The sequence below is a fragment of the Rhinolophus sinicus genome, chromosome 18, assembly GCF_057876585.1.
Source record: "Rhinolophus sinicus isolate RSI-liver-muscle chromosome 18, RSI-T2T, whole genome shotgun sequence".
NCBI classification, from domain to species: Eukaryota; Metazoa; Chordata; class Mammalia; order Chiroptera; family Rhinolophidae; genus Rhinolophus; species Rhinolophus sinicus.
Window position 1 is genome coordinate 5,248,518 of NC_142518.1, and position 27,929 is coordinate 5,276,446.

The window sequence follows — 27,929 nt, forward strand, 5'->3', positions numbered from 1 at the left end:
TTCCTACTGTGAGCAATATTGAAATTGGCAAGTAACCCCCTTCTTCCTCTTCCCCTAGGTCTGATCCGAAGTAATATAAGTAGAAATCCATCAATAAGCTTAGTTTCCTTTTCATAATCCTTTCCCATCTCGCCCCATTTTCTGACAGCTGCCATGTATTCCCATTGTCAGGGCGTCTCTGACCGTTGCATCGTCTCTGTTGTCTTATATAACCATTATTTTGTCATAGTACTACAGGTGAATGTTTATATATAGTGCTCACCATCAATCCACTTGTCGCTCGCTCACCTCTTTCTGTTTGTCTGCAGCTTGTTCTGAGTAGATTCTTCTGGAAGGACTCTGGGAACAATATTCTCTGAGTGCCTGCATGTTGCTAACATGTGCCTGCTGCCTTGATAGTGGAAAGTCAGATTGTCTGGGTATAACACCCCTGCCTCACATTTTCCTTCCTCCAGTACCTTGAATATGGTACTCCATTGTCTTCTGGTATAAAGTCATGCTCCCAAAGTCGTATGACAAACTGATTTTCACTTTCTTATAAGTGGGTAGGTCTTTATTTTTCCCCCTGGATACTCAGAGGATTTTCTTTATTGTAAGTGAAAATCTTTACCAGCATATATCTTTGTATTGGCCATTTTAAAAAAAATCAGTTTCTCAGTGTTCACGGTGCCCTTTCAATGTACAGTTTCATGTTTCTATTTGATGACAATTTTCTTTAATTACACTTTCAAGTATCTGTCCATTTCTGTTGCTTTCATTTTTCTTCCTTGGGTTCTCCTGTTAAATATATGTTCACTCTTCTTTGTCACTTTCTTTCAAAACCTTTCCAGTTCCTCATTTCTTTTGATTTTTTAATACTTTCTTTTCACCTTTTAATATTTTAAGACATTGTTTTTTGCATTTATTCACTCTTGTGTTGTCTCTATTTTCTTTCTTGTATATTTAACTCCTTTCTGGGTCCTACACCTCATTTCTGAGTCTTTCTAATTCTCTCATATATTCTTTTTCTTTTTTTTAACTCTGAAATCTTCACATTGCACTTTTTGCCTATTTGGTGAGCATATCTTGCTGGCATGTTTTTATTATCTGTAGGGATGTCATCATGTTTCTTCTCTCTTTATTTTTTTATTTTATTTATTTATTTATTTTTGGAACAGGACTTTATTGGGGAACAGTGTGCACTTCCAGGACTTTTTTCCAAGTCAAGTTGTTGTCCTTTCAATCTTAGTTGTGGAGGGTGCCATTCAGCTTCAAGTTGTTGTCCTTTCAGTCTTAGTTGTGGAGGGCGCAGCTCAGCTCCAGGTCCAGTTGCCGTTGCTAGTTGCAGGGGGCACAGCCCACCATCCCTTGCGGGAGTCAAACCAGCAACCTTGTGGTTGAGAGGATGCGCTCCAACCAACTGAGTCATTCTGGAGCTCAGTGGCAGCTCAGCTCAAGGTGCCATGTTCGATCTTAGTTGCAGGGGGCGCTGCCCACCATCCCTTGCGGGAGTCAAGGAATTGAACTGGCAACCTTGTGGTTGAGAGCCCACTGGTCCATGTGGGAATCGCACTGGCAGCCTTCGGAGTTAGGAGCATGGAGCTCTAACTGCCTGAGCCACCGGGCCGGCCCCTCTTCTCTCTTTTTAAATATATTTTTTAAAGATGTTACTGTGGCCAAATCCAACTTGCTTCAGCTACTGTAGCATAAAGTAGCCCCCTCCTGGCTACCTGTGGGCATACTCTGTCCTCCCCTGGCCCTCTCTCCTCCTATGTACCCCCAGGATAGAACGTCCTTTGATAGGGTTACCACTGTCTCAAGGAGGCAGGAGTGATCTCCAGCCCTGGATAAATTTGGCCCCTCTACTTCATGTATACCTGTTAGTTTGCTGGGGCTGCCATAACAAAATACTGCAGCCTGGGTGGCTTGTATTGTGGGTGCACATGGGGTGCTCAATCCATATGAGCCAGGTGAACCAATGAGCCAGGGCTCTATTAGGTAACTATCACAGTTGTAACAAATGGCCACAGACTCAGTGGCTTGAAACAGGACAGACTTATTCTCTCATATTTCTGGAGGTCAGAAGTCCAACATGGGTCTCACGGGGCTACAATAGGGGGATCAGCGGGGTTGTGTTCCTTCCGGAGGCTCCAGGGGAGAATCTGTTTCCTTGCCTTTTCAGCTTGCAGAGGCCACATGTGTTTGTTGGCTAAAGGCCCCTTCCTCCATCTTCAAGGCCAGCAGTGTAGCATCTTCAAATGTCTGTCTCTCTGATTTCTGCTTTGGTTGTCACATCTCCTTTTCTGACTCTGTCCCTCCGTCTTTCCTCTTCTAAGGAGTTTTGTGATGACACTGGGCCTACCCAGATAACCCAGGATCATCTCCCCATCTCAGGAACCTTAACCTAATCACAGCTGCAAAGTCCCCTTGGCTCTGTCAGGTCACATCTTTACAGGTTCTGGGATCAGGTGTGACCATCTTGGGTGGGGGGTTCGTTATTCAGCCAACCACAGAAGCACTCATCTTTGAAGGGCCCATTCCTTTATTCCAATAAGTATGCATTTTTGTCATGCATTTGTCATGCAAACAAATGATCAGATGCCCCCCTCTCGTCCTGGAACCAGATCTGCCAGCCCCTGGGGAAGTCCAAAGGCAGAGGCTGCACATTTTGTGGTGTTTGGAAGGAGCTTGCCTGAACCTGTGGCTGGAGGCACACAGCCTTCTGGAATCCGTCCTTCCCACCAGCAGACACTCTGACCAGATTGCTTTTCCTATCCTGCAATTGTAGGCAGAATCCCCTGGGTAATAAACACAAATTGTTTTATTGCAATGGAATGAATTTCAAAGAAATGCTTTATAGCACTACCCAATAGAATTGTGGTGCTGCAATTGTATATCGGCACTAAAATATTGGGAGCTGCAGCCCTATGTGCCCGTCGAGCTCTTGACTGACGAATTGAGTTTAAAATTGTATTAATTTAAATGAATTTAAACCTAAATAGCTAGTGGCTACCATGTGGAAGCAGTGCGATTTGACAAAAATCATATTCCCAGTCCAAAGCAACTGGACAATAAGAGCTTTTGTCAAAGGCCAGGTGCAATCCAACAGTCCACTTCTATCGCCTGTGTAGGGTGAACAAGCTGTATCACCTTCCAGCTCCGTGATCAGTAGTTTGAAGCCAGCTATGATGCGACAATTTACACCAGGGCATTCTGCAAGCACTACGAATCAGGCCCCCCCACCCCCACCCTTGGAGAGCTGGGTTGTTGAACCTGGACCAGCACTACCTGTGCATACGCCAGTTTGAGGAGACGGGCCTACTGAATTGCCGTAGCACAATCTGAGTTTCCTGGCACCCAAAGGGAAAGAGGAGACACTCAATTACACAGTGCCTATTGTCAGAGAGGAAAACAGTGTGATGGTCCCTCAGAGGAAGCAGGATTCTCACAGCCTTCGTGCTACACAGGATCTCCTCTCCAGCTCCCTAGAATGGACAGACAGCGCCCTTGACAACAACTCCAGTGCAAAAATGCAGAGGGCTTTCAAAGCTGTTGTTTGTCACATCAACCAAGGCCTTTCCTTTGGATAGATGTCAGAGTAATATGGTCACATTTGCAGCTTTCATATATCCATTGTGGTCTATGACCACAGCTCAGAATGCCTGGGAAAGGCTAGGCTGCATATTCTTATAGCCTACATCATTCACTTATTCTGCAAATCTTGTATGGCGTTGTCCGTGTGTATAGCACCAAGCTAGGTGTGGGGGGATGCATTCATTCATTCATTCATTCATTCATTCATTCATTCATTCATTCATTCAGACAATGTGTTCAGATGTGCAGGAGCTCAGGACATAAAGACAGATGAAAGATGTTCCTCACCTCCAGGTGTTAGCAGACCCACCATTTACAGAATAACTTACCAGATACTTAGGGCTGGAATTTGGAGGTGAGGAAGGTGCTCTCCTTGGGTGCAAAATTTACATGGGCACTTAAAAAGAATCAGTAATCAAGACAATATATTATTTATCAAAATTAATGCAAAAATTCACAATGAACACATTTTAAAATAAATGTCACATTTTTATGTCACATTTTAAAATAAAAGCTGGCTGTTGTTTGTGTGATGACCGTGCATTATTGTGCAAAAGGAGCAGTTGTTTCCAACCAGCCAGGGGTTATATGCCCTGCACTTTCCTGTAGGGCGGCTTTATACGGGTTGACAATAGCATGCAAATAAATTAGGCCACGTGGGGCTTTATATATAGTTGTGGGTTTGATTGTAGAGTCTTTATTAACTTTATCCACTTGGCTCAAAATGTGGGAGAATATTTTGATAAGCATATTTAGGGGTACACATTTGCCTGGTGTCTCAGGCTCCAATAGGGAGGGCTCTGCAAGGCACTGCTTACTCTTTCCAGATCTCTCACTTTAGCCTCACGACGCCCTCAAGTGGTGGATATTATTATTATGACGACTACTACTAATGCTCCCCATTTCACAGAAGGGAAAACTGAGGCTTGCAGAGGTTTGGCAAAATAGCACAGACACTAACACTGTAATATGGTCATATCATACTTCAAGATGACTATGTGATAAAAGGCGCTGATTTTTGGTTGAGACTATTTGGAGACAATTTTGGTACTGGTGTAACACTGTATTTCAGAGTGATAAACACTGGGCTGTCTGCAAAATGGGGGCATAGCATACTTCCTTACCCTTGTCAGCCGCCTGTGGCAAGAATCGAATGACACATGTATCCTGTACACTATACATTTGCGGCATTAATATAAGGGGGCTTGAAAGCTGGTTTTTACTATGTGATGTGTTTCCACACCTATGAAAACTTCCCTTCCACATCTGTGCCCCAGCCACTGGCTTCTCCTCCCCAGAGATAACCACCCTTGGCCATTTCCTGTGCATCGGTTCAGAGATAGTGTATGAATATATAGGCAATTATACTTCCTACATGCCAGAAATTTTACATTTAAGGGATTTTATAATAAGCAGAACTTCCCGCACATCATACAATGGTGAACTCTTAGAAAATGGCTGGGAAATGGAATATTTTGGGCATCAAATTATACTTTATAAGTAATTCTAAACAAGGGTTTCTCCATGTCAGCGTTGTTGATACTCTGGCCTGGAACCTGCTACCCACTAGATGCCAGCAGCACCCCCTAACCCCCCCAGTTGTGGCAGCCCAAATTGTCCCCATACATTGCCAAATGTCCCAGAAACAGATAATCAAGAGGAAAAAGATGTAAAAGATTGAAAGGGATAAAAAGTAGAGATTTGTGAAGAAAATAGAAGGCGCCAGTATGGAGAAATTAAAACTCAAAGGTTATTCTGTAAGAATTTGAAGAATCTTTTCATGCAGGATGGTAGCAGCGAACATTCTATCTCCACAGGACAGAGCAAGAAGACGCATATTTAAATGGCAGAGAAATTGAGCCTGGACCTACAGATGATTAAACATTAACACCAGTTCCTGGCTGGCATCTTCTTTCCTCAGGGTTTTTATGAGCAGAGCAGTTTGGAATGACTGGGAAGTGTTCTCTTGGGGCTTTGCAGTTAAGATTTGACAATGTTCAAGTAATGAAATCTGCATTAAAAAGTAGTCAAAGTGTTTATTCCGTGATCGTGTCTACTATGGTGTTTTTAAGAAAACAAGCAACGGTAAGTGTCTCTTACAAAAGCAACACATGCTCATTGTGGAAAAGTTTGAAAATGCAACTAAGCTAGAAAGAAGAAGCGTGTAAAGTAGCCCTAATCCCCCTAACCAGTGAAATACCCGGGTTATTTTAGTGAATTCACTTCCTAATTGTTTTCTGTTATATACCGGGGATGCCAAAAAAATGTATACAAGTGGACACTTTGGTCAGCGTTGCTCAAGCAGTAGTTCGCCGTCATCAGAAGTGTCTGGACGCTGATGGAAACCCCTCTGAGCACCTCGTGTCATTGCAGAAGTCACACGTGACTTGTATTCATCTTTTGTTATCAGTATATATTGGGTATTACAATTTTAATAGTTTTCCTTTCTTAAAATGTGCATACAGTTTTTTGGCCCTCTGTGTATAAAGGTATTTGTGTAGATAGAAATATATCACACCTACATACATTAGAAGGGTCGTTCAGCATATAATGCTTTGGAGCTTGCTTTTTTCCATTTAATACACTGTGAAGGTATTTCCATGTCAAACAGTACCCCCTAGAATATTAATTTTAAGTCTTCCATTGGACAGATGTCTTATAATGTAACCCAAACTCTGTTTTGGGAGATTTAACTTGCTTCGGTGCGTTGAGATCATAAATAACACTGCAGCGAATTTTCCCGAGGTGATTCTTTGCATGCTCTCCCCCCTTTCCCCCAAGGATGAATTCCTGGAGGAAATAATACCAACAGCTGTCAGACCCATCGTGTTTTTCAAACACTATGCATACTTGTAAGGCTTTTGGTAGGAATCGCTAAATGGCCCACCAGAAAGATTGTTCAATTTACATTCTCATAGGTGGAATATGTTTGTTTTTTTGTTTAAATCTTTACCAAAATGACAAGTGTCATGAGTGGGAGTGGAGGATGTTGAAAGAGTTATCCTGTTGAAAACTGTACGACCCACTTTTAGGCCTTTTTTGAATTGTCTGTTGGCTGTAATGTTTTTTACACTTGAGCAATCACCTTGCAAAGAGAAGGTGAAACTAATCTACTGGCAAAGAAAAACAAAAAAAAAAAAAAGAGAAAAAAAGGAAAAAGAAATCGCCCCACAATGAGGAAGGTGCCTCTACTTGAGACATTTCCGCCAAGCCAGAACACAAAGCAAGTCACTTCACACCGCAGGAGGGCATTTTCTAGGACCCCACCTCTTGATTCTTGGAACTCCAGTCACGGTAGTCTGTGCAGCCCAGGCTCTGATGGCAGGGCGTCCAGCGTCAGGGACGCTGGGTTCTTTCTGGATATGAATACACTGAGCGTAGGCGAAGGAGATTGGCATGGCGGGCCTCCAAAGCCGAGAAGTGACCGAGCAGGCTGAGCCCGGCTGTGTGGCTGGGCGGAGCACGTGATGCTTGCAGGCTGGCTGGGGGTGGGGTCGGGGAGGCCTGAGAGCCTGAGGCTTCAATCGACATTCACCCCAGGCAGGAAAATGAGCTTGTCACTTTCCGTCTGCATCAGACCCTGAACCCACAGGAGCAGGGGATTTCGGTAGCATTTTAATTCTGTATCTCAGGAATCTGAAAGCAAAAGGTAAGTGGCTTATCACAAACTTGAGAGGAGTGACCTAGAAAATCACAAGGCCATTTCGAATTTTAAAAATCTGGTGTTGAAAATAATCGATGGCCGGGAGAGGCAAAACCATATTTATCCCCAAATTAGAGACTGACCTTCTGAACAGAAATTTTGTTAATCTAGAACGAATGGTAGTAAAATTCCCCGGGTTAAATACAGAAGGACATGAAAGCTGCTGGAATAAATAGCAAGTAAGTAAGCCTGGCCAGCTTGTGAAACAATCTATTTCACATCTCTCTCAGGAGCATGAGAGAAGTGAATGTTAAAATTGTGATTCAAACTCAAGTGGAAGTAAACAAATCTATATGAAACTGGAATACAAACAAAAACAGTTCCTGCTTTGTCCTTTCACATTTCGAAAACGTTTATGTAGTTTGGCAAGAAAAGTTGATATGGGCACCTGCTGAAATTTGAAATAAGCCATTTTGAATTTACAAAATGATCACAGCTGGAATTTTCTAAGGCTTTCTAGGCAAGGCTGTGTCTGTCCGTTGTGAAAGGGCAATGTTGACATTGTACTTATTTTCTGAAATAGTAAGATGATTCACTAATGCAGAATGTGATAAAAATTAGAAAATGTGAAATAATGAGTTACTGTGAATTAACTGTCATGTTGAAGAGATCACATTCCTTGCCCGAAGATTTAAGAAAATAAATACAGCACATGTACAACCATACTCATGCAATAGTGCTTTATTTTAAATAATCAAATGTTCAAATAAGTAGTATAAATATGTGTTGGCACTATTTTTTTCTTTGGCAAATACAGGTTATACTGGAATGTAGCTATTGAGAGGAATTAAAAGCATTATCCATCAGTGCAATTAGTATAATATTTCATAATGAACATGCTTCAAATGAAAGTATTTGATATGTTTCATATACTACTGGAAACATTGACCTTCTATGCCAAGTATGACCATGCGTTCTATATTTTAACTGTCAATTTGATTTGCAGAAAATACACTTCTTTTTCCATTTCGTTTGGTAAAGACTTAAAATAAAATACTAAATTATTTCCTTTCATTCCTAATCCCTTTACTGCTACGTAGCTCTCTTGAAATCCTATTACCGGTACATGCATGGAGCCTGTAATCATTTGGATTTCTCCCTCCGTGTGCTGTTTGTTTCCCATAGTTGGTGGAAGGCCAGGCCAGCTGCGCACAGCTAGCAAACCGTCCAGAAGGGAGGCAGGAGCGAGGCCTCCCGGCCACCCGCTCCTCACCTCCAGGGACTTCCAGGGTCTCCCCCCACCCCTGTCACCCCTCCCGCCACCTCCCGCCGGCCCCGAAGGTGTCACGTGGCGGCGTGGGGCCCGCCTCCGGTGACGTCACCGCGCTCGCAGCCGTCGCGCTGAAGAAAGGATGCTCTAAGATGCTGTGCAGGTGGGCGGCCGGGCTGCGCCATGCGGCACTGCAGGTAAGGGGCACGATGCGCCGTCTATGCAGGCGGAGCCTGGGCCCACGGGCTTGCAGCCCGGCAGCGCCCCAGAAAGCCAAAGTGGGGTCTCTGGCTGCTGCGGTGGCTGCATGCACCAGGCGCGGGGTTGGCTGCGGGGGGGGGGGGGGGGGGGGGGGGGAGCGGGGGAAGGTGCTGTTGCAGGCCACGCGTGACTTCGGTCTTGGCATGCCCATCCCGGGAAAGTGGGCAAGGTCCAGACAGGAAGACATGGCCTCTTGCTCAGGAGGAGAAAAAAAATCTCGAATGATCACCAATACTTCCATTATAAGGAGGGAGACGGGCTTGTCCAATATAACTATCAACTGTTTCCAGCTGTCATTATGCTTAAATAATGGCCCATTTACTAATTCTCCTGACGGGGGTTTGTCCTCAGTATTTAGCCTGATTTCTTTTAGAGCAAAAGCTGCTTTGCTTTGAATGGAATGGAAACTTCTTGGTTAGTAGTTTAAAGAGCTAGATGTGCAATCAAAATCGTTTTGCATTATTTTGCAAGGTTCCAGCATTTAAAGGGGATATCTCGGAAATATATTTTTTTCCTTCCAGGTGTTTTAAGTAGATTTTTAAAATATCAGTATAAAATAAAATAAAATAAAATACAGCCTCTAAAGTTAGCATGGAGTGTAAAAGACCGAATCAGCTCTCTTAAGAACACATCTCTTAAGAACAAAATGGTCTTTAGAAAGGGGTTGGGGGTGGAGACGAACACCAAAACCCAAGAATTCCCAGTGTTCTTTTTAATTCCCTTGCTAAATAATTAGCTTGCTGAAAGAAGGCGCTGGATGACTCAGCGGCAGATGGAGGGGGGTCAGGTGACTTTTCAGTTGGGTGGGATTTTAATGGACTCTTGTAAGGTCGGACCTGTATTTACATTCCCTTCTCTGGTTTAGAAGCAATTTGAGGCTAGGACAGGTGTGGGTGCCCTTAGGAGGGGAAAATACCATTCTTTCCTGTAAAATGGGTGCCCTCTGGAAGCCGTGGTGTCAGTAAACTATGGAATCAGCAACTGTTGGAGGACCCTGCAAAGTAATGCCACTTAGTTGGTAATTGAAGAAGGCATTTCCTTCCATGTTCGCATGCCCTGCTGTGTTGCTGCAGTAATAATTCCGTAATTTCTTTACTGCAGTTTTCTTCATTTGTTTCAGGAGTTGAGATCCTTGGGTCCCCACCCTCCCTTCTCCCCCAGCCCAACCGTAGCATAGCATAGCAGAGCAGAGCAGAGCAGAGCAGAGCAGAGCAGAGCAGAGCAGAGCAGATGATAGAGACGGGTGTAGTTGGTGCCAGTACTGGCTTTGGGGCTGTGTAACCTTGGAGAAGTTGCTTTGTGTCTTTGGGCCTCAGTTTTCTTGTACTCAAAGTAACCAAGGAATTTACAGCAGGGTTTCTCCTCCTTGGCACTAGTGACATTTGGGGCCAGTCATTCTGTTGTGGGGGGCCGCCCTGGGCACTGTGGGATGTTTGGCAGTGTCCCTGGTCTCCGTCCACTAGACGCCAGTAGATACTTTCCCTTTTCTCAAAGTTGTGACAACCAAAAATGTCTCCAGACACTGCCACATGTCCCCTGGGGGGGGGAAGGGTCTCCGTTGGCCAGTTGAGAACCACTGATTTAGATGTTCTCTGAAAGTTCTGGCTCCAGTATTCTAGAATTCATTTTCCTATTGTTGGTTTGATGCTCAGCCCTTGGTCAGAGATTCGATTCCCTTCCATAAGGTTGTATATATTGAAAATACAATGTGAAAGCTCTTTTTATGCTGTGGGCTTCCAGAAAGAGTTTCTGTCAGAAAGGGAGGCCTGTTTGTTTGGCAGTCGTAGCTGGGAAGCCAGCTCAGTAGAAAGGAGAGTGTCAGGGAAAGAGGAAAACGCCAGGCGCTAGGTCACTGTGTGCTGCACTTCATTGGGACTCAGTGCGCAGCAGACCCGGAGGCTGTCATTGGACAGGGTAAGTCAGAACCTGCGGTGGACTAACAGCTGAGTCCCTTCCTTACCTGCACAAGTGGGACTAACGGTACCGTGCGGCGGTATTGTAAGCAGGAAAGAACATGTGCTGGCATCGATGGTGGGAGGACAAGATGGCGGTGATGTCTATGGCAGGTAGGGGGAGACCAACGCAAGCTATCCCAGAACCCCAATGTGCACATGTTCTCAGAGCAGTGGGGGTCACGTGCTTTAATCTTCAGTGCCGGACTTGTGTCCAAAATCTGGCGCTGCCACTTGGCAGGGTAGCTTTGGCTGTAGTACTTCCCCTCTCGGAGTAGTTGCTGAATCCATAAAATGGGGCCAATTGGACTTGCTGTTTCTGCTCCCTTGGCTTTTTGGGGGACCAGATGGGTGTAAGAGGTTCTACAGTCTGAAAAATTCCCAAGAGACAGGAAGCAGTGAGGGCAGTGGCATTGCAAGGTGCAGGGCGTGCTTAGTGAATTTGCATGTTGGGGCTTAAAAAGCCAGGACAATTGTCCTTGTCCCCTGGCCTGGAACTGCAGTGTGCCCCTCACCAGATTCCCTCGCCGTTGGCTCTCTCTCTCTGACTCTCCTGGCCTCATTAAAAATTGGTCTCCCAGGGAGGGATCGTCTTTAGTATGAAAGGGCTGCTGTGTAGCCACCTTCGTCCACTCGCGGTGATTTTCTTTACAGGTCATATTCCAGGCCAGCCAGGCAGCTCCTCTGTATTATATCCCTGAGCGAGCCCCTCTCACCCTGTGTGCCTCAGAATAACTTGGCACCCTCAGTGGGCCATCTGGCCCTGTCACTGTAGCAAGTCAATATCAGCAAAGAAAATAAAAAGGGGGGAATTCTCCATCAAATGAGACTTAAGAGACTATCGTAGTCAGCTCTGCTGTTATGACACAGTTCCAGAGACTGGGTGGCTTAATGACAGGCATTTATTCCTCACAGTTCTGGAGGCTGGAAGTCCACGATCAGGGTGACAGCATGGCCGGGATCTGGTCAGAGCTGTCTTCTGGGTTGCAGATGGCTGCCTTCTTGTGTCCTCACATGGCAGGAAGAGAGAGCTAGCTCTTCCGCCCCTTATCAGGGCATTAGTCACATTCTTGAGAGCTCTACCCTCATGACCTGATCACCTCCCAAACACTCCACCTCCTAATACCATCCCATTGTGGGTTAGGATTTCAACATAGGAATTTGGGGGGCACACATTCAGTCCATGACAATAACCAAATATAACATGTAGCTGTTGCTTGGCTCCTGGCCTGAACAAACATCTATAATAGGCATTTGGGGACACCTGGGCTATTCTGTGTGGCTGCCTATTTGCTGATATGAGGAAACCACTGTAATTTTTCTGAGACATGATAATCTTGTGGTGTGGTAGGCACCCAGCTAAGCCACTCCTGGATTCCAGACACGGAAACAGGGAGATCAGACATGTTTGCTTCCCGCTGCCATGTTTTGGGTACTTTGCTGCATAGCAATAGATACATGTGTATATGTAGAACAGTCTTAGTTTTTGGGGATGCATGCTGAAGTGTTCAGCAATGAGGTGTCATGATAGCAATTAGTTACTTCTTATATTTTTAGAAACATTTTTGGAGATCTCATTAATAATGGCTGAATAGAAGACACATGGATTCTCATGCCTGCTTCTACAGTCAATCTATTACAATATCACATGTCATGTAGCTTCTGGAAAATTCTACTGTACACTTACAAGAGAAGGAAAACGGAAAGAGGGAAATAATTTAGGATTATTATAAAAATATTTTTGAGAGCATAGAACCCCGTAAAGGGTTTTGGGGAGCCCCAAGGTGTCCCCAGTTACACTTTAAGAACCACTGCTCTAGGTCAATAATTATACTAAGTGGTTTAGGTAAATGGAGACAGGATGAGATGAGGTCAGTATGGCCAAGTCGGAACACTTGTTGAATCTGATTGGTGTTCTTCATTGGGCTCTCCTGAATAATGTTCTGTGTACTTGAAAATACTCATAATACAAAGTCAATAAAAAAGATAGAAAAGAAATGTAGACACTGGGACATGTGGGGGAGTCTGATTGAGGAGGCCTTGGGGAGAGGCCCAGCAGGAGCATTTTAACCTGAGCCCCAGGTGCCCAGGTTTGAAGATCATTTTACAGTGTGTTCCCTTGTGTGGACAGAATGGTCATTTATACTAGGCCCCTACTGAGGGACACGTGGATTACTCACACTTTGTAATCAATGCTAATAGTATTATGCAAATATAAAAATGCTAAAGAGGAACTGATCCTCTGATTAATTAAATGCACAGTGTTTAGATGTTGGAAGCTATTAATAGCTTCAACATCAAAGCAACTGTTATATTTGACATATGAGGAAGAGATGTCCAGAGAAGTCAGGTGACTTGCCCAAGGTCACGTGACTGATAGTGACAGAGCTGGGGAAGCACCCAGGTCCCTGGATGCCCTTACAGAATGTTATTTTTTCCTTCAAAGCTCTGAGGGCAGAGACTGTGTATGCCCTATTTGAGCACTGCAAACACAGCATAGAGCACATGGCATAGTAGGTGCTCACTAAATCTTTATTGAATGAAAAGATAAGTGAAATATTAATGTCCGGGAAAAGATCATCAATACCATGAGAACTACAAAGGCATTTGCGCAGATGTGAGCCTCAATATTCATTGTTTATTCACTCGTGCAGCAGATAGTTATTGGCCAGACTTCCTTAACCTTGACACTATGGACATTGGGGCTGGATGATTCTCTGTGATGGGGGTCCGTCCTGTGCACTCGGGTGTTGGACAGCATCCCTGGCCTCCACCCACCCAGTGCCAGGAGTAACCACTGCCCCACCCCCCAGTTGTGACACCCAAACTCCAGGCATTGCCCAAATATCCCCTGGTGGGCAACGTTGCTCCTGGTTGAGACGTACCACTCTAGGCAATGGGTTATACTGGAACCAAATGGACAAAGCTCATGCTGTCATGGGACTGACATTGGAGTTGAGGAAAGAGAAAGTAAGCCCATTTTCTAGGTTGTATTATCGAGTGAAATATAGCAGGAGGGAAAGGACGGACAGTGATGGCTTGAGAATGCTGGTTAGACAGGGCGGTCATGAAGGCCTCTCTGAGGGCTAGCAGAGGAACAGGGATGCAAAGAGAGTTAGGGAAAGCCATGTGGACATCGAGGGTGCTGAGTGGTCAGGGCTGAGGGCACAGGCAGTGCAAAGGCCCCGAAGCAATGCAGGGCCTTGTGCCTTTGAAGAGCTGCAAGGCAGTCGGTACAGCCCGAGAAGAGCAGCACAGAGAACAGGTGGTGGGAAAGGCGCTCCAAGGGGTTGCCAGGAGCAGACCATGTGGGGACTTTGCAGGAGGGCCACCAACCCGGGGTTATTCTAGGTGTGATGGAAGGCCACTGGATGCTTTTGGGTGGAGGAGTGACACGTTGGGACTTGTGTTTGAAAAGATGGCTCTGGCTGCCTAAGAGGAGTCATTCAGAGATGGATGAGAGAAAGGGTGGCTGGTGAGGAGGCAGGGAGGGTCACTGGCGAGCAGTGGCCTGGCTGACCAGGTGAGCAGGACTGTGCCTCTGACTTACTTGGCAGTGTTGTGCTAGGCAGCTGGCTGGGCTTTGCCTATCAAAAGAGCACGGGGCAGTGGGGTGGACCTGTGCTCATGTAATTACCGCACTGCCAGGTGGCTGCAGGGACAGAATAGGAGCCGGCATATGCCTTCCGCGTATGATACTAGAAAGGTCTCCTTCCGGCGGCCCTGTTGTGGATGAAGTCACCTGAGTCCTTGGGCCATTGTTTGGCGACCATGATTCTTGGTACCCAGCTTTCTTGCTGCCCCTTGAGCCCACCACACTTTGTTGCTGGGTCTGTGAGCTTTCTGTTTCCGGGGTCTGGAGGGCTAAGTCCCCATGTTGCAATGTCGGCTGGCCCAGGGCCATTTCTGGTCCATCTTCCCCTGACCCGAGCTCTCCCTGCCTCTGCTGGGCATAGGCTACCGTCACTGTTGTATTTCCTTCCTCCTGGTCCTATTTCCCTCTGCTTTGCTCTCAGAGATGTGTGCTTGCTATCATGTGGGTCTTTGTGCAGTTCTTGGAGCTCCGCCATTGGCTGAATTAATGAAAGCTCGAGAGCAGAGCCTTCCCTGTCAGAGGTGACTGAAGTCACATGGGGGAGAGTCCTGGAGAGCTGGGGACGGGCCCTGGACACACCCCCATCAGCAGCAGCTTGGATGCCCAGGGCAGCTTTGGGGTTTGGCTGGAGGGAGAAGCGCACACAGAGGCTGCATTCTGCTTATCCCCTCGGGAAGTCTGCTCCCTGCCTTGGTGGCCGGAACCTGCTGACTCATTTCTCGTGGCTGACACTGCTCCCCTTGTGGTTGCCCAGCAGTTTTTACCACGTCGTCTCTGGGCTGCCTCTTGGTTCTCTGTTTCCTTTCTGGCTTTAGATGGCTAAATGTAAAACTTCTTTTTCCCTCCACTATAACCCTTGGAGGTGGTGACTGGTTAGGAGGGCTTTGTGGTTAGTAGTTAGGAATGCCATGATTACAGACAAATTATTTTTCCTCTTAGCTTAGTCATGCCTTCTTCCACCAGCACCCTGTTTGCCCCAAACTTGCGAACTGACTGACATTACAACCCTCAGCTTGCCAACTCAGCTAAATATGGTGAAGCTACCCCATGGCTGTGCTTCTCTGTGGCCTTGCTGTGAGGACACTGGGATGAACACCTCAAAGCTGTATTTGATGACTCCCTGCATTTAACCTTTACAAAGTTGCTAGTCATGTGTGTACGAGGTCTGACAATTAAGTTTGTGAACTCATCCTAGAAAAAGTGTTCCATGCCTCATTGCTGAATATCACTATGGTCACCTTTGAAGGACTCCCCTTGGGAAGCTATGCACCCATGCCATCGCCTAGTCCACCCTCCAAAGCAATATTTTTTTGAAGAGCACATGATATAATTATTATTGGATTTCTTTTCTTTTTTTTAAATAAATTTTTATTGGGGAATACGGGCGAACAGTGTGTTTCTCCAGGGCCCATCAGCTCCAAGTCATTGTCCTTCAATCTAGTTGTGGAGGGCGCAGCTCAGCTGCAAGTCCAGTCCCCGTTTTCAATCTTAGCTGGAGGGGTCGCAGCTCACCATCCCATGTGGGAACTGGCAACCTTGTTGAGAGCTCGCGCTTTAACCAACTTTTTGTGGAATGGCCATCAGGGCTGTCATTGTATGACTCTTGATGTCCTGAATGTGATCAAAATGTCTTCCTTTCAATATTTCTTTTATCTTCAGGTAAAGAAAGAAGTCATTGGGGACCAGATCAGGTGAGTAGGGAGGGTGTTCCAATACAGTTATTTGCTTACTGGCTAAAAACGCCCTCACAGACAGTGCGATGTGAGCTGGTGCATTGTCGTGATGTAAGAGCCACAAATTGTTGGCGAAAAGTTCAGATCGTCTAACTTTTTCACGCAGCCTTTTCAGCACTTGCAGACAGTATACTTGGTTAACTGTCCAGTTGGTACAAAGTCATAATGAATAATCCCTCTGATATCAAAAAAGGTTAGCAACATCATTGCAACTAGTTTGCAAACTTAATTGTCCGACCTCGTATGTTTAGGTTTTATTTCTCCATGAAGGGGTGTACGTATGACACATAAGCAGAAAACAGATTGTTGTGGAGGAAAATGGTCAATGGAAGGTTGGTCTGAAGAGATCCCAGGAGAGAGAGGGACACAGAGTGGTATTTTCCATCAGCATTATCTTTAGCAACTGTTATGGGCTGAATTGCATCCCTCAACATTCATAGTTGAGGTACCCCCATGACTTCAGAATGTGACCTTATTTGGAGATAAGGCCTTTACGGGGTAATGAAGTTCAAATGAGGACATCAGGGTGGGTCCTGACGCGGTCTGACTAGTGTCCTTATATGAAGAAGAAGTTTCTATAGACAGGCACAGAGGGAAGACGATGTGCAAACACAGGGAGAAGATGGCTATCCGTAAGCTAGAGAGAGAGGCCTGGGACAGACCCTCCCTCAGTGCCCTCAGAGGAACCAACCTGCTGTCCCTTGCTCTCAGACTTCTGGCCTCCAGAACCGCGAGGCAATCATTTCTGTTCTTTGAGCCATCCGGTCTCTGGCACTTGGTTAGAGCAGCCTTAGTGAGCTAACACGGCAGTGTGAATTTTCAGGGAAGTGGGAGCCTTCGGCCACCTGGGAGGCCAGAGGGAAGCCAGCGTGCTTTTATTTAAGCTCTTTTGCCCACTTTTGGAGACATGCAGCCAGCACCACCCTCTCAATGGAAGCAGGTAGCTCTTGGGGCCTGAGAGGATCGAGGCTGTCGTGGAGAAAGTACCCTCGGGGCCTGGGCTCCAATCTGGCTCCCAGCTCACCATCTGTGTGCCCTGGACCTGTGACCTAACATTTCCTCACCTCAGTTTGCTTACTGTGAGCCTGAGGGTGACCATATTTAATTCCAAGAATGTCCAGAGTCCTAAATACTGAACACATGTGAGGTGCTGCCTAGCACACGTGAGGCAAAGGTGTGATCATTATTGGGAGAAGGAGTCTCTGGGGAAATTCGAAATATTTGGCCCTTGGTCACCTCGTGCCCCTTCTCCCTGTCCCTGGAGTGGGGATGTAACAACACTGAGTCTATTGTGTCACCCAGAGCCACATGCAGCTGGCCTTATCCCCTTTCCAACTCACATGCTGTGTTCCAAAATGGGGCAGATAGCTGCGTGGCCCTGGGGCCGTAGGAACCATGCCATGGAGGGAGGGTCACAGTCCCACAGCAGCTCCCCAGTCCTATGGAAGCCAAAAGGGGGCTGAAGGAGCCCAGAGAGTGCTGGGGGCTGGGAGGTGGGCCAAGGAGGAAAGAGGAGGAGGAAGAGGAAGTGACCTTCCCGTGTCTCTGCTGGCTCTAGGCAAAATTTTGAAACAAAGTTTATTTCTCATCTCTCTTTCTGCATGTCTTTTGTTTCTGAGCTTCCCTATTTTGCGGGTTCTGTGGCCCTCGGCCCCTCGCCAGATGGCCACATGACCACCAGGGACTCCTCTCACTGTCTGTGCCTCGGTCTTCTCCTCTCTATTGAGCCCAGCTTGGGGTCTGCAGGATTAGCTGGAAGGGGTGAATGAATCGCGGCCCCTCACTATCCTAAAGGTATCTGCGTTTTAAAAAGCGACTCATTATCTCAAATGAATTTGCAATTGGTGGGGTTGCAGGCAAGGTGGAGACAGGAGGTGAAAAGCTTTGATGGATGCCAGCCTCCAAGATGGACCCTGATGACCCTGCCTCCTGATATTCATGCCCATGTGTAGTCCCCTCTCACAGCGATCACTCAAGGCTGAGCTGTGCCACCAATAGGATACGGTGGAAGTGACAGTGTATGACTTCCAAGGCTAGGTCACAAGAGACTCTATTGCTTCTGCCTTGCTCCCTCGGGTTACGTGCTCTGGCAGAAGCCATCTGTCATGTCCGGAGGACACTCGAGCAGTTCTGTGAGACATGGGATGGAGCAGAACTGAGCCCTCCCACTAACAGCCAGCAGCGACTTGCCAGCCAAGTCTGGGAGCCAACTTGGAGGTGGGTCCTCCTGACCCCATCCAGCCTTCAGGTGACCGCAGCCACAGCAGGTAGTTTGACCACAACCTCCTGAGAAGCTTCGAGTCAGAAAGATCCACCCAGCTGCTCCTGAATTCCTGACCCACACAAACTGTAAGATCAGACATGTTTATTTTCAGCTACTGAGTTCTGGGGTAACTTGTTATGCAGCATAGGATAGTGAATACAACTGGTAAGAGCCCAGAGTTTCCTGGGAGGGGAGGCCTAGTGCTGGCGGCTCCCAGGGTCAGCTCCCCAGGCTGGCCGCCACCCTCTTGCCCCTTCTGAAGCCCCACTTTCCACTGATTGCTCCATATTTGTTCATGGTGTGTTCTTTCCCTCGGGGTGGGGAGGTGAGGTTTCATGCAGGGTTTAGGTGTGCTGATTATAAGTTAGGGCATATTGATGATGAATTTGACTGTATTAATTTTAAGTAAATGGGCAGCTGCCTTCATTTCATGGAAATGTGTATCCCCATGTCCATTTTCATGGTCTGGAGACTTGGGTACAATAGCCCCCAAATGCCAGTGGGGTTTGGATGTCTGGTTGTCACTTCAAGCATCCGGCGTTGGCAAATGTGGGGTGTGGCTTTCTATGCGAGCATCTCCCCTTTCCTTCCTGCACCGCTGACATGTGCCCTGAGCTGTAAAGCAGCGGGGAGCCCATGTCCTTCGCCCAGCACACATTGCGCTTGCCAACCCCGGTACTTTTGCTTTGTTGGGGGAGCTCAGGCTTTTGACCTGAATTTTTCCAGTGGGAGATCGTTTTTGTAAGAGATGATGCGACAGGTATTTTAAAAGAGAAAAAGTATTTCACGGGCATTCAGTTGAATAATTTTCTCTGTACGTATGTGTCTTTTTTTTCTTCCTGCTTTTAAGATATCCTTCTTTTCACTGGTTTTAGCAATTTGATTATGATCTGCATTGGTGTAATTATTTTGGTCTTTTTTTTGGTGTTTGTTGAGTTTCTTGTATCTACGGGATTGTAGTATATCAGTTTAAATCTTCGTGTAGGACAGGATTTCCTCTAGTAAATGTTCTGGTCAGCTAATCCAAATTTATTTCAGAGAAACTTCTTGAGAGAGTTCAAAGGGAATTGTACACCAATTTCCCTCTCACTTCCTCCACTTGGATAAGAATGGTGAGGAAGGGTTGGCCTGGTCAGGTTGCTAAAGGCACTGTCAGCCTGTGGGGCTCTTAGCCACTATGGGAGGTTCAAGGTCTGCTGCCGTGGGCCCGCGATTCTGTGTCCAGTACCAATTCTGTGATTCTGTGGCCAAGATGTGTGCCAGCAGCACCAAGGAGGACACCTGTCTATGTTGGTCAGCGCAGCGTTGTTGTTTTTTTTAAGATTTTATTGGGGAAGGGGAACAGGACTTTCTTTATTGGGGAACAGTGTGCACTTCCAGGACTTTTTTTTCCAAGTCAAGTTGTTGTCCTTTAAATCTTAGTTGGACGGTGCTGTTCAGCTTCAAGTTGTTATCCTTTCAGTCTTAGTTGTGGAGGGCGCAGCTCAGCTCCAGGTCCAGTTGCCATTATTAGTTGCAGGGGGCACAGCCCACCATCCCTTGCGGGAGTCGAACCGGCAACCTTCTGGTTGAGAGGACACACTCCAACCAACTGAGCCATCCTGGAGCTCAGCGGCAGCTCAGCTCAAGGTGCCGTGTTCAATCTTAGTTGCAGGGGGCAGAGCCCACCATCCCTTGCGGGAGTCGAGGAATCGAACTGGCAACCTTGTGGTTGAGAGCCCACTTCCCCATGTGGGAATCGAACTGGCAGCCTTCGGAGTTAGCAGCACGGAGCTCCAACCCCCTGAGCCACCGGGCCGGCCCCCAGCCCAGTGTTTTTCATGGGTGAAAAGTAGTAAGGGGAAAATCAAGATGAACCAACAAGACAGAAACAGACTCACAGATACAGAGAACAGACTGATGGCCGCCAGGTGGGGGGCGGGGGGAGGAGAGCTGGGTGAGAAAGGGGAAGGGCTTCAGAAGCACAATTGGTAGTTACAGAACAGTCACAGGGATGTAAAGTACAGCGTAGGGAATTTAGTCAATAATGTAATAACTATATATGGTGTCAGAAGGGTACCAGACTTATCGGGGGGATCACTTCATAAGTTATATGAATGTCTAGTTAGTATGCCCCCCAAACTAGTACAATATTGAATGTCAACTGTAATTGAAAAATAAAACAATTATTTAAAAAAAGAAAACATGGCTGGCTACAAATTAAAAAACGGGACCACAGCACATGTAAAATGCGGAAGGGTCAAAACGATGTTTCACAGCCACTCATGTTTTACATGGGTAGTGACTTCAGTCAGTTTCTGTGTTCTTTCTGTCTTGCGTATGTGCACAGGTAGAAATCTTTCTTGTGCGTATTCTTGGGCATGCCTGCATAGTGATGTCCAAAGCATTTAGCTGACTGCTTCACAGAGTCTCATATGTATAGATGGGTGCTGTAGTAATAATGCCCTTTGTGGTACACAGGTAGTACATGTGATTGGCTAAGCTTTTTAAGTTTAGTACCTATTATTACTGTACATAGCAGGGCTCAGCAAGCACGTCCTCAGAGGTCCAGGTAGTAAATAAGGGTGAGTAACACCCGTCTCCGCCCTCAAGGAGCTCATAGTCAAGTACAGGAGGAAGCCAGCTTATAGATAAGTATTCCAACAAAATGCAGTTTATAAGTAAGATGGATAGTAAAAATATTAGTAATGACACCACAATGGGAAGCAGGCAAGGAATGACACAGAGTGGGGAATAGGAGGGTAACGAAGGGTAATAATGGACCAGTGGTTCTGAAAGTACAGTCCCCAGACCAGCTGCATCAGCCTTCCTGGGCGCTTGTTAGAAATGTAGTCTCGGGCCCTTCCACACCTGCCGATGCTGAGTCTGGGGTGGGACCTGGACCCTGCCCTCCTGATAATGCTCGTGCATACTCTGATTTGTGAGTTACCGAGCAAGGCAGTGAGCAGCACCAGTGTCCCATTGAGGAACGGGTGACAGGCCATTTGGGCGCTCAGGTTGTCCTGGCATTGCCAGAGGCCTCAGCAAGGCTTGGACCCTACTGGTGGGCTGTTCATCCATTGCAATCCATGGAGTATATCAGGGGTTTTTCCTGGATTCTTACATGGATGGAAAGTTTTACTTTGTCCATTAGTCCGACTTACCCATTTTTTTCTTTTATGGATCGTGGCCTTGGTATGATTTCTAATAACAAGTCTTTCCTTAGCCGTAGGTCATGATGATTTTTTTGCCCATTTGTACAGGGCCATAAAAATCACTCATGGGTTTTGCACAGGCCAAGTTGTCACTGGTTGAAGAAATAGAAAATGCGTGTGATGCTGCCTTCTTTTGGGTTCTCAGAAATGGGCCCTGAGAGGAGCAGTCAGTGCAAGGAGATTTTCTCGGAGGCACAGGGACTCCTGGGAAGGGTGTGGGGAGGTGACACGGGAACAGAAGGCAACCATCAGAGGCAGAGCTGTTAATGCAGCTCACCCCACGGGTGACTGGAACTCAACTTCATGCTTTGGCAACTCCAGGAAACGGTACTCGCTGTGTCATCGGTCCCAGAATCACCTTGTTCACTAGGAGGACTCATGGGACTAGACGTAGAGTTGTCTTCACGGCTCTGGTTTATTACAGTGAAACGTTAGGGAGCAAAGGCAGCGAAGGACAGAGCGCATGGGGCACAGTCGGGAGGAGACTAGGCACAAGCTTCCCAGAGTCCTCTCCAAGTGACGTCACACAGGACATACTTAACTCCACCCACGCATGATGAGTTGGGACAATACATGTGAAGTGCTGTCTACCAGGGAAGCTTGTTAGTCTCAGCCCACGATTTTGACTGGGAGCTGGTCCTGTAGGCACCCTCTGCTTGTCTTGTATCAAAATCAGAGTTTCTCCACTGCACGCAGCACTGTTGGCACTGGGGGCTGGATAATCCTTTGTGGCGGGCCAGCCTGGGCACTGCAGGAGGCTGAGCAGCATCCCTGGCTTCTCCCCACTAGATGCCAGCAGCACCCCTATCAGACGTGACAAATGTCTCCAGACATTGCCCAGTGTGCCCTGGGGGCAGAATCACCTCTGTTGGGAGCCACTGGTCTATTTATCATTGTTGGTCTCTGCCACCTGGCTTCCTTCCCCCAGCTATAGATACCCCCAGGTTAGTCACCTCTGGAAAGAGAGACTTCCTTCCCTGTTGTGCCTTTGTGACCTTGTATGGGTCCCATGCTCACTCCCATAGCCAGTTACTGCTCGGCGGTTGGCGCTGAGGTCTGCCCACCTATAAAATGGGCTGATGATGTACTCACACCTGACTGTAGAGCCCAGTCAACCAATGAAAACTGCCTAAGAATCTGCGTTTACTGATGGGCAGGCCACACTTTTAAACACTTCTTAAAATTGCGAAGTACAACAAACATGCCAAAAAGTGCATAACACCTAAATGTATGGCTTAATGGATTGTAAAAGAAACATCCGTGTCATGACCTGACATGAAATTTACATGGTTACATCTAGATGGAATCACACTGTGTATTCTGATGTGTCTGGTTTACTATGTTTAAGACTCATCCGTTGTCAGCACATTTTGGGAAGCACTTGAGTCAGAGGGTGGGTAGAAGAAGAGAAGCCACTAACGGGTGTGGGAGTTGTCCTGCCTTCTCTTGGATGGAGGTGAGAGTTACATGCTGGAGCAGATGGAGAAGGGAGGAAGGAGGTAATCCCTGCATGTGTTTCTTGGCTACTTCAGGGCGCTCCAGGCGAAGTGCTGCTTGTAAAGCGCCCTCTGGTGGCCATGTGGTGCAATGACAGCCCCTCTGAGACCAGGGTCATCCAGCCTGGTGGCCTTCAGAGGATTGGCTAACACCAAGGAACTCAGCAGACATCAGACCTGAGCTTAGTGCCTATGTAATCCACGTAGATTGCAAGAAAAAGGACTCTGTAAAAGATGCTTGTGATTAGTTGTTAGAGTTTCTGGAAAATCTAAGAAGTCAAGCTTTTTTGGGGGTATTTTTGTTTTTTTGTTTTTTTAAGCTGCCACATTCTGACTCTGAAGTTGATGTTCTCAAATCCTCTGCTTGTGTCTTATGCCTTTCATGGTGTCTTGTGATATGCGTAACCTGTAGCTCTGTTGGCCTTGGACAGTTTGTTACAGCTGCGGTATGATCATATTTTTATTCATGAACCAAGGGCATCTGGAATCTTGAGACATTAGGATAGCTAATTAGTTGGAGAGACTTCTGATTGTAGGGTAGCATAGAAACCTCAAAGTTGTGTGCCTGTGTGTGTGCGTGTGTGTGTGTGTGTGTAACTACCTTTTCCCAAGCTTCCAGGTTGAAGCATTGCTAGTGAGGTTTTTTTAGTTGCATTTCTGGGGTCTCATCCTTCCCATCCGTAGACCTGTGAAGGACAACTGTCTCTACTTATCTCTGTACTTCTCCCAGGGGACCACGATGCTTTCTTTGCTGGCTTCTGTTGGTAGCTGTGGTACCTCGGACAGGGCCCTGGCAGGTTGCAGATGCCTAATAAATGCTTACGGTATAAAACAGGGGCTGGCAACCCTGGCCCCCAGCCCACTGCCTGCTTCTGTAAATACAGTGTTGCGGGCACACAGCCACATGCCTTCACTTAGGCGTTGTCTAGAGCTGCTTTTACGTGATAATGACCGAGTGCTGAAAATAGGCCCCTTACAGGAAACTTAGCTAAGCCCTGAACGTCAGTTAAGTTACTGTGGGGGGACAGGAAGGAGAAAGGTGACAAGGACAGCTTTTTGGAAAGCCTCCTGAAACCAGGAGGAGATTTTGATGGCAGTTTCTACCACGCCCACGCTGCCGGGGGAATCTGCTGGTACTTACTCCCATGGTGGCTGGAGACTTTTAATCTAGAATCTGAGTTATGACTTTCCGTTCTATCTGCCTAAGTCACCTGGGGATCAGCTAAGAGAGCAAGTTGGCAAATAAGATGACATGGTCTGATTTGGGAGAGGCACAGTGGCATAAAATGATTGGGCTGTTAATGGCACATGGGCACTGCTGGGTTGAGCCAGGAGGGGGCAGATGGAAGGTCTTCAACAACATCTTATGGGTGGGTGTGAGAAATGCAGAATGATGTGTAATGGCTCCACGTGGCAAAGCACCCGAATGTACATCCACAGTAGAATGGCTAAGTGCACGGGGGCTCATTCCCACGGTCGGATACTATAAATAGGAGTTGGCGCAGTACATCATCCTGTGGGCCACATCGACCTCGCCACCCGTTTGGGGATGGCTCTTGAGCTAAGAACGGTTTTCACATTTTTTAATGATTAAAAGAAAAAAACACATGAAAGAATTATAATATTTTCTGACAAATGCAGATTATATGAAATGCAAATTTCAGTGTCCGTAAATCAAGTTTTATTGACATATAGCCCCAGTCATTAACTTGTGTATTGTCTCTGGCTGCTTTCATGTGACAACGGGAGAGGTGGGTAGTCTTCGCAGGCTGCATGGCCCACAAATCTTCAAATATTTACTGTCTGGCCCTTAATAGAAAAAGTTTGCTGTTACAGAGCAAAGAGAATGAATGACAATAATTACACTCAACAAGACGGACAGATCTTACAAAACAATGTAGAACAAAAGAAGCTGGAAAGAAAACAATCCATTTATATAAAGTTTAAGGGGGCGGCTGGTTAGCTCAGCTGGTTAGAGCGCGGTGCTCTTAACAACAAGGTTGCCGGTTCGATCCCCACATGGGCCAGTGTGAGCTGTGCCCTCCGCAACTACATTGAAACAACTACTTGACTTGGAGCTGATGGGTCCTGGAAAAACACACTTACATAAATAAAAGTTTGAAGAAAAAAAGTTCAAAACCAGGCCAAATTAGTCTGGTATGAGGGTCAGGATAGCGGTTACCTTTAGGAAGGGCTGTGAAGGGGCTTCTAGGGGCTGGCCACGTTCTGTTCCTTGACCTGGGTGCTGGTTACGTAGACGAATTCCCTTTGCGAAATTCCCTTCGTGGAGGTATCTACACTTATGATTTTTGCATTTTTATGAAGAGCTGTTTACTTGAATAATAATGTGGTCCTTCCGTGCGATGGAATAGTATTCAGTACAACAAGAAGTAAAGACTGACACACGCTGCCACGTGGGTGAACCTTGAAAACGTTCTAATGAGTCAAAGAAGCCCGATGCAAAAGGCCGCGTATTGTGTGATTCCACTTATATGAAAGGTCCAGAAGATGGAAGTCCATAGAGATAGAAAGTAGATGAGTAGTTGTCTGCGGTGGGAAAGGCGAGTGACTATGGGTTGCTTTTGGGGGACGGAAATGTTCTGAAATTAATCTGGTAGTGATGATGGTTGTACAACCTTCATCTAAATCCCACTTTAGAAAGGTGAATTTTATGGTATGTGAATTATATCTAAAAACCAAAAAGCTTGAGATAATAAGATTGCTGCTATAGCCCCGTGTGCGTCTAAGTCAGAAGGTTGACGGGGAAGGCTGGTTGAGTAACTCAGAGCAGTTTCTGGAATGTAGCAAAAATGGGTATGTTAGATTTGCTATTTCTGCTTACTAAAACTGTAATTCTACAAAAAACAGGACACACTGAGAGATTATAGATAACTCCCTTCCTGGACTTTCCCTGTGATTGTGCCCAGCTTAATCCCTGTTTCCCTGATGTCTGTTTTCCTGTGGTCTGATGGGAGAGAAGTTGAAGTCTTTGTAGCAGCTACTGGTGTGCATTTCCGTTGAGGAGCACAGACTGTCAGCTGGGGCTGGTTACTACACCATTGCACTGCCTACCTGTAGCTTGTTTTTTGGATACTCTCAGTGATCGCTTCTGGATCACACTTTTTGGTCCCCACTTCTAAGTGTTAAGGGCAATAGTCGTCACTGATATGATTGCTTTTGAAGTTGTGACATTATCACACAGATGATCTCAAAGTTTTAATTTCACTGACACTGAAGACTATTTCTTCTATAAAGAAATAATGACTTTATATCAGTCATGCTTTGTAATCACTGATATAAACAGCCTGCAGTAAAGATAAGTTTGAAATTTCTGGAAAGTCCCACAGGCTTAACCAGTATCTGTGGCAGAGACAAATCGTTTTGATTAATTGAAAAATGTTTGCTTGTCCCTGAGAGGGTAAAAGTGTCAGTCTCTGTGGCATGTGCTCAGGGCAGAAAACACCTGAAAATAGTCTGTCTCAGGACTCGTTTTTGAGAGGAGGGCGGTGAGGGTCGGCGAGGGCCAGCTGAGGTCACACAGCCAGACAGGATTCAGGCAAATTTCTCATTTAGTGGCCTTTCCACTTTGCATAGATGCATTTTCGTTGGAATGAAAGAGAATAGTCTCTAATAATGTAAACTCTTGAAGGAGTTTTCAGGAAAAGGTATTTTTACATGCCAGGCATAGATTTATGTTTTAATGCTTTTGGATTGCCAAGGAGGAAACCCCCAACTCCCTCTGGGGAAGTGAATGCACATTCCACAGACAGGGTGAAACAGATCAGAATTCTGGAGGGTGGACAGGAGCTTTGCAGACAGAGGACAGGAAAGCTGTTCAGGGGTCTGGGTTTCTGCCTGACGTTTTTGGTCAGACACACTGATGACTCTTATTAATAAGCTTGGGATGGGGTGTTCCTTTATATTCAGTCAAGCCTTGATTATACTTAGAATCTGTCCTTCATCTTGAGCTGGGTGATTCTGTGCTTTCTTTCATTTTCTACAGACCATTTTGTTATTGCCAGTACCCAACTACGTACAAAGTCCAGCTTGCCTTAAAATGGTCAGGTCCCTCTTCTGAGGGTGAGCCAATCCTCGGAGCTGCTTTCGACATCAAAGTCATTAATACTGTCACGGTCAACACATGCTTGTCTTCGTGGGCCCTGGGTAAAGGGAGTTTTACTGGACAGGGTCTGTTGTTATCATCTGCTGTTGAAGACTTTGACCATGGCCTCTTAGGGTCTTAATGCCGGGAGACCAAATCTACAGATACTTTCTTACCTTAAAGGATTGGATAAAAGACCTACGTGTCCCATGTATCTTCACCGTCCCTTTGTAGGTATATATGGTTGTGCAGGAGAGATGTTATTTCGTCAGGCCCTATACCTCCAGCATGAAACTCAATTCCATCACATCTCTGTTGGCAGCTTTGTCATCTATTGCTGTTCCTGTCCTCCTCCCATGGAGTTGGTCTGCTATGCCACAGCTAACTTACCTGTCTTCATATCTCCTGTCCCTCAGAGCGCAAATAAATTGTACCTGTTAATCATTGTTATGATGCTGCTACTTAACAACCCTTTCAAAAAACCCAATGGTTTAAAAACAATAACCATTTATTTTTGTCACAGTCTGTAGGTCAGCTGGGTGATCGATTGGGCCAAACTTGGCTGATCTTGGCTGGGCTCACTCATGAGTCTGTGCTTAGCTGGGCCTAGATGATCTAGGATGGCCTTAGCTGAGATGACCCAGCTTGACTCCACGCGGTCTCTCATCTTCCAGCATTATAGCCCAGGCTTCTTCTCATGGCAGAGGCAGAGGTCCAAGATGAAAACCAGGCTGCATCACCTCTTGGGGTCTAAACTCAGTACATGCATGCTGTCATTTCTACTGCAGGGCACAAGGCCAGCCCAGATTCAAGGGGTGGAGAAACAGACTACCTCTTAATGAAGAGG

At 46.4% G+C, this 27,929-nt stretch overlaps 1 protein-coding gene across 2 annotated transcripts in view; it reads left to right on the forward strand.

Annotated features, from left to right (window-relative positions):
• The first annotated feature begins 7,048 nt into the window (after nt 1–7,048).
• The window catches only part of CLCN4 (Cl-/H+ antiporter 4), a 60,314-nt gene continuing 39,433 nt past the window's right edge, over nt 7,049–27,929 (forward strand). The window contains exons 1-2 of one of the 2 annotated variants that reach the window (XM_019746274.3): nt 7,049–7,222; nt 8,402–8,683. Coding sequence is in view for 1 of the 2 variants with exons in the window: in XM_019746273.3 (XP_019601832.1) it covers nt 8,670–8,683 (14 nt within the window). In the remaining variant the exon portion in view is untranslated. The remainder of the gene's footprint in view (nt 7,223–8,401; nt 8,684–27,929) is intronic. The other variant, XM_019746273.3, reaches the window with a different exon arrangement.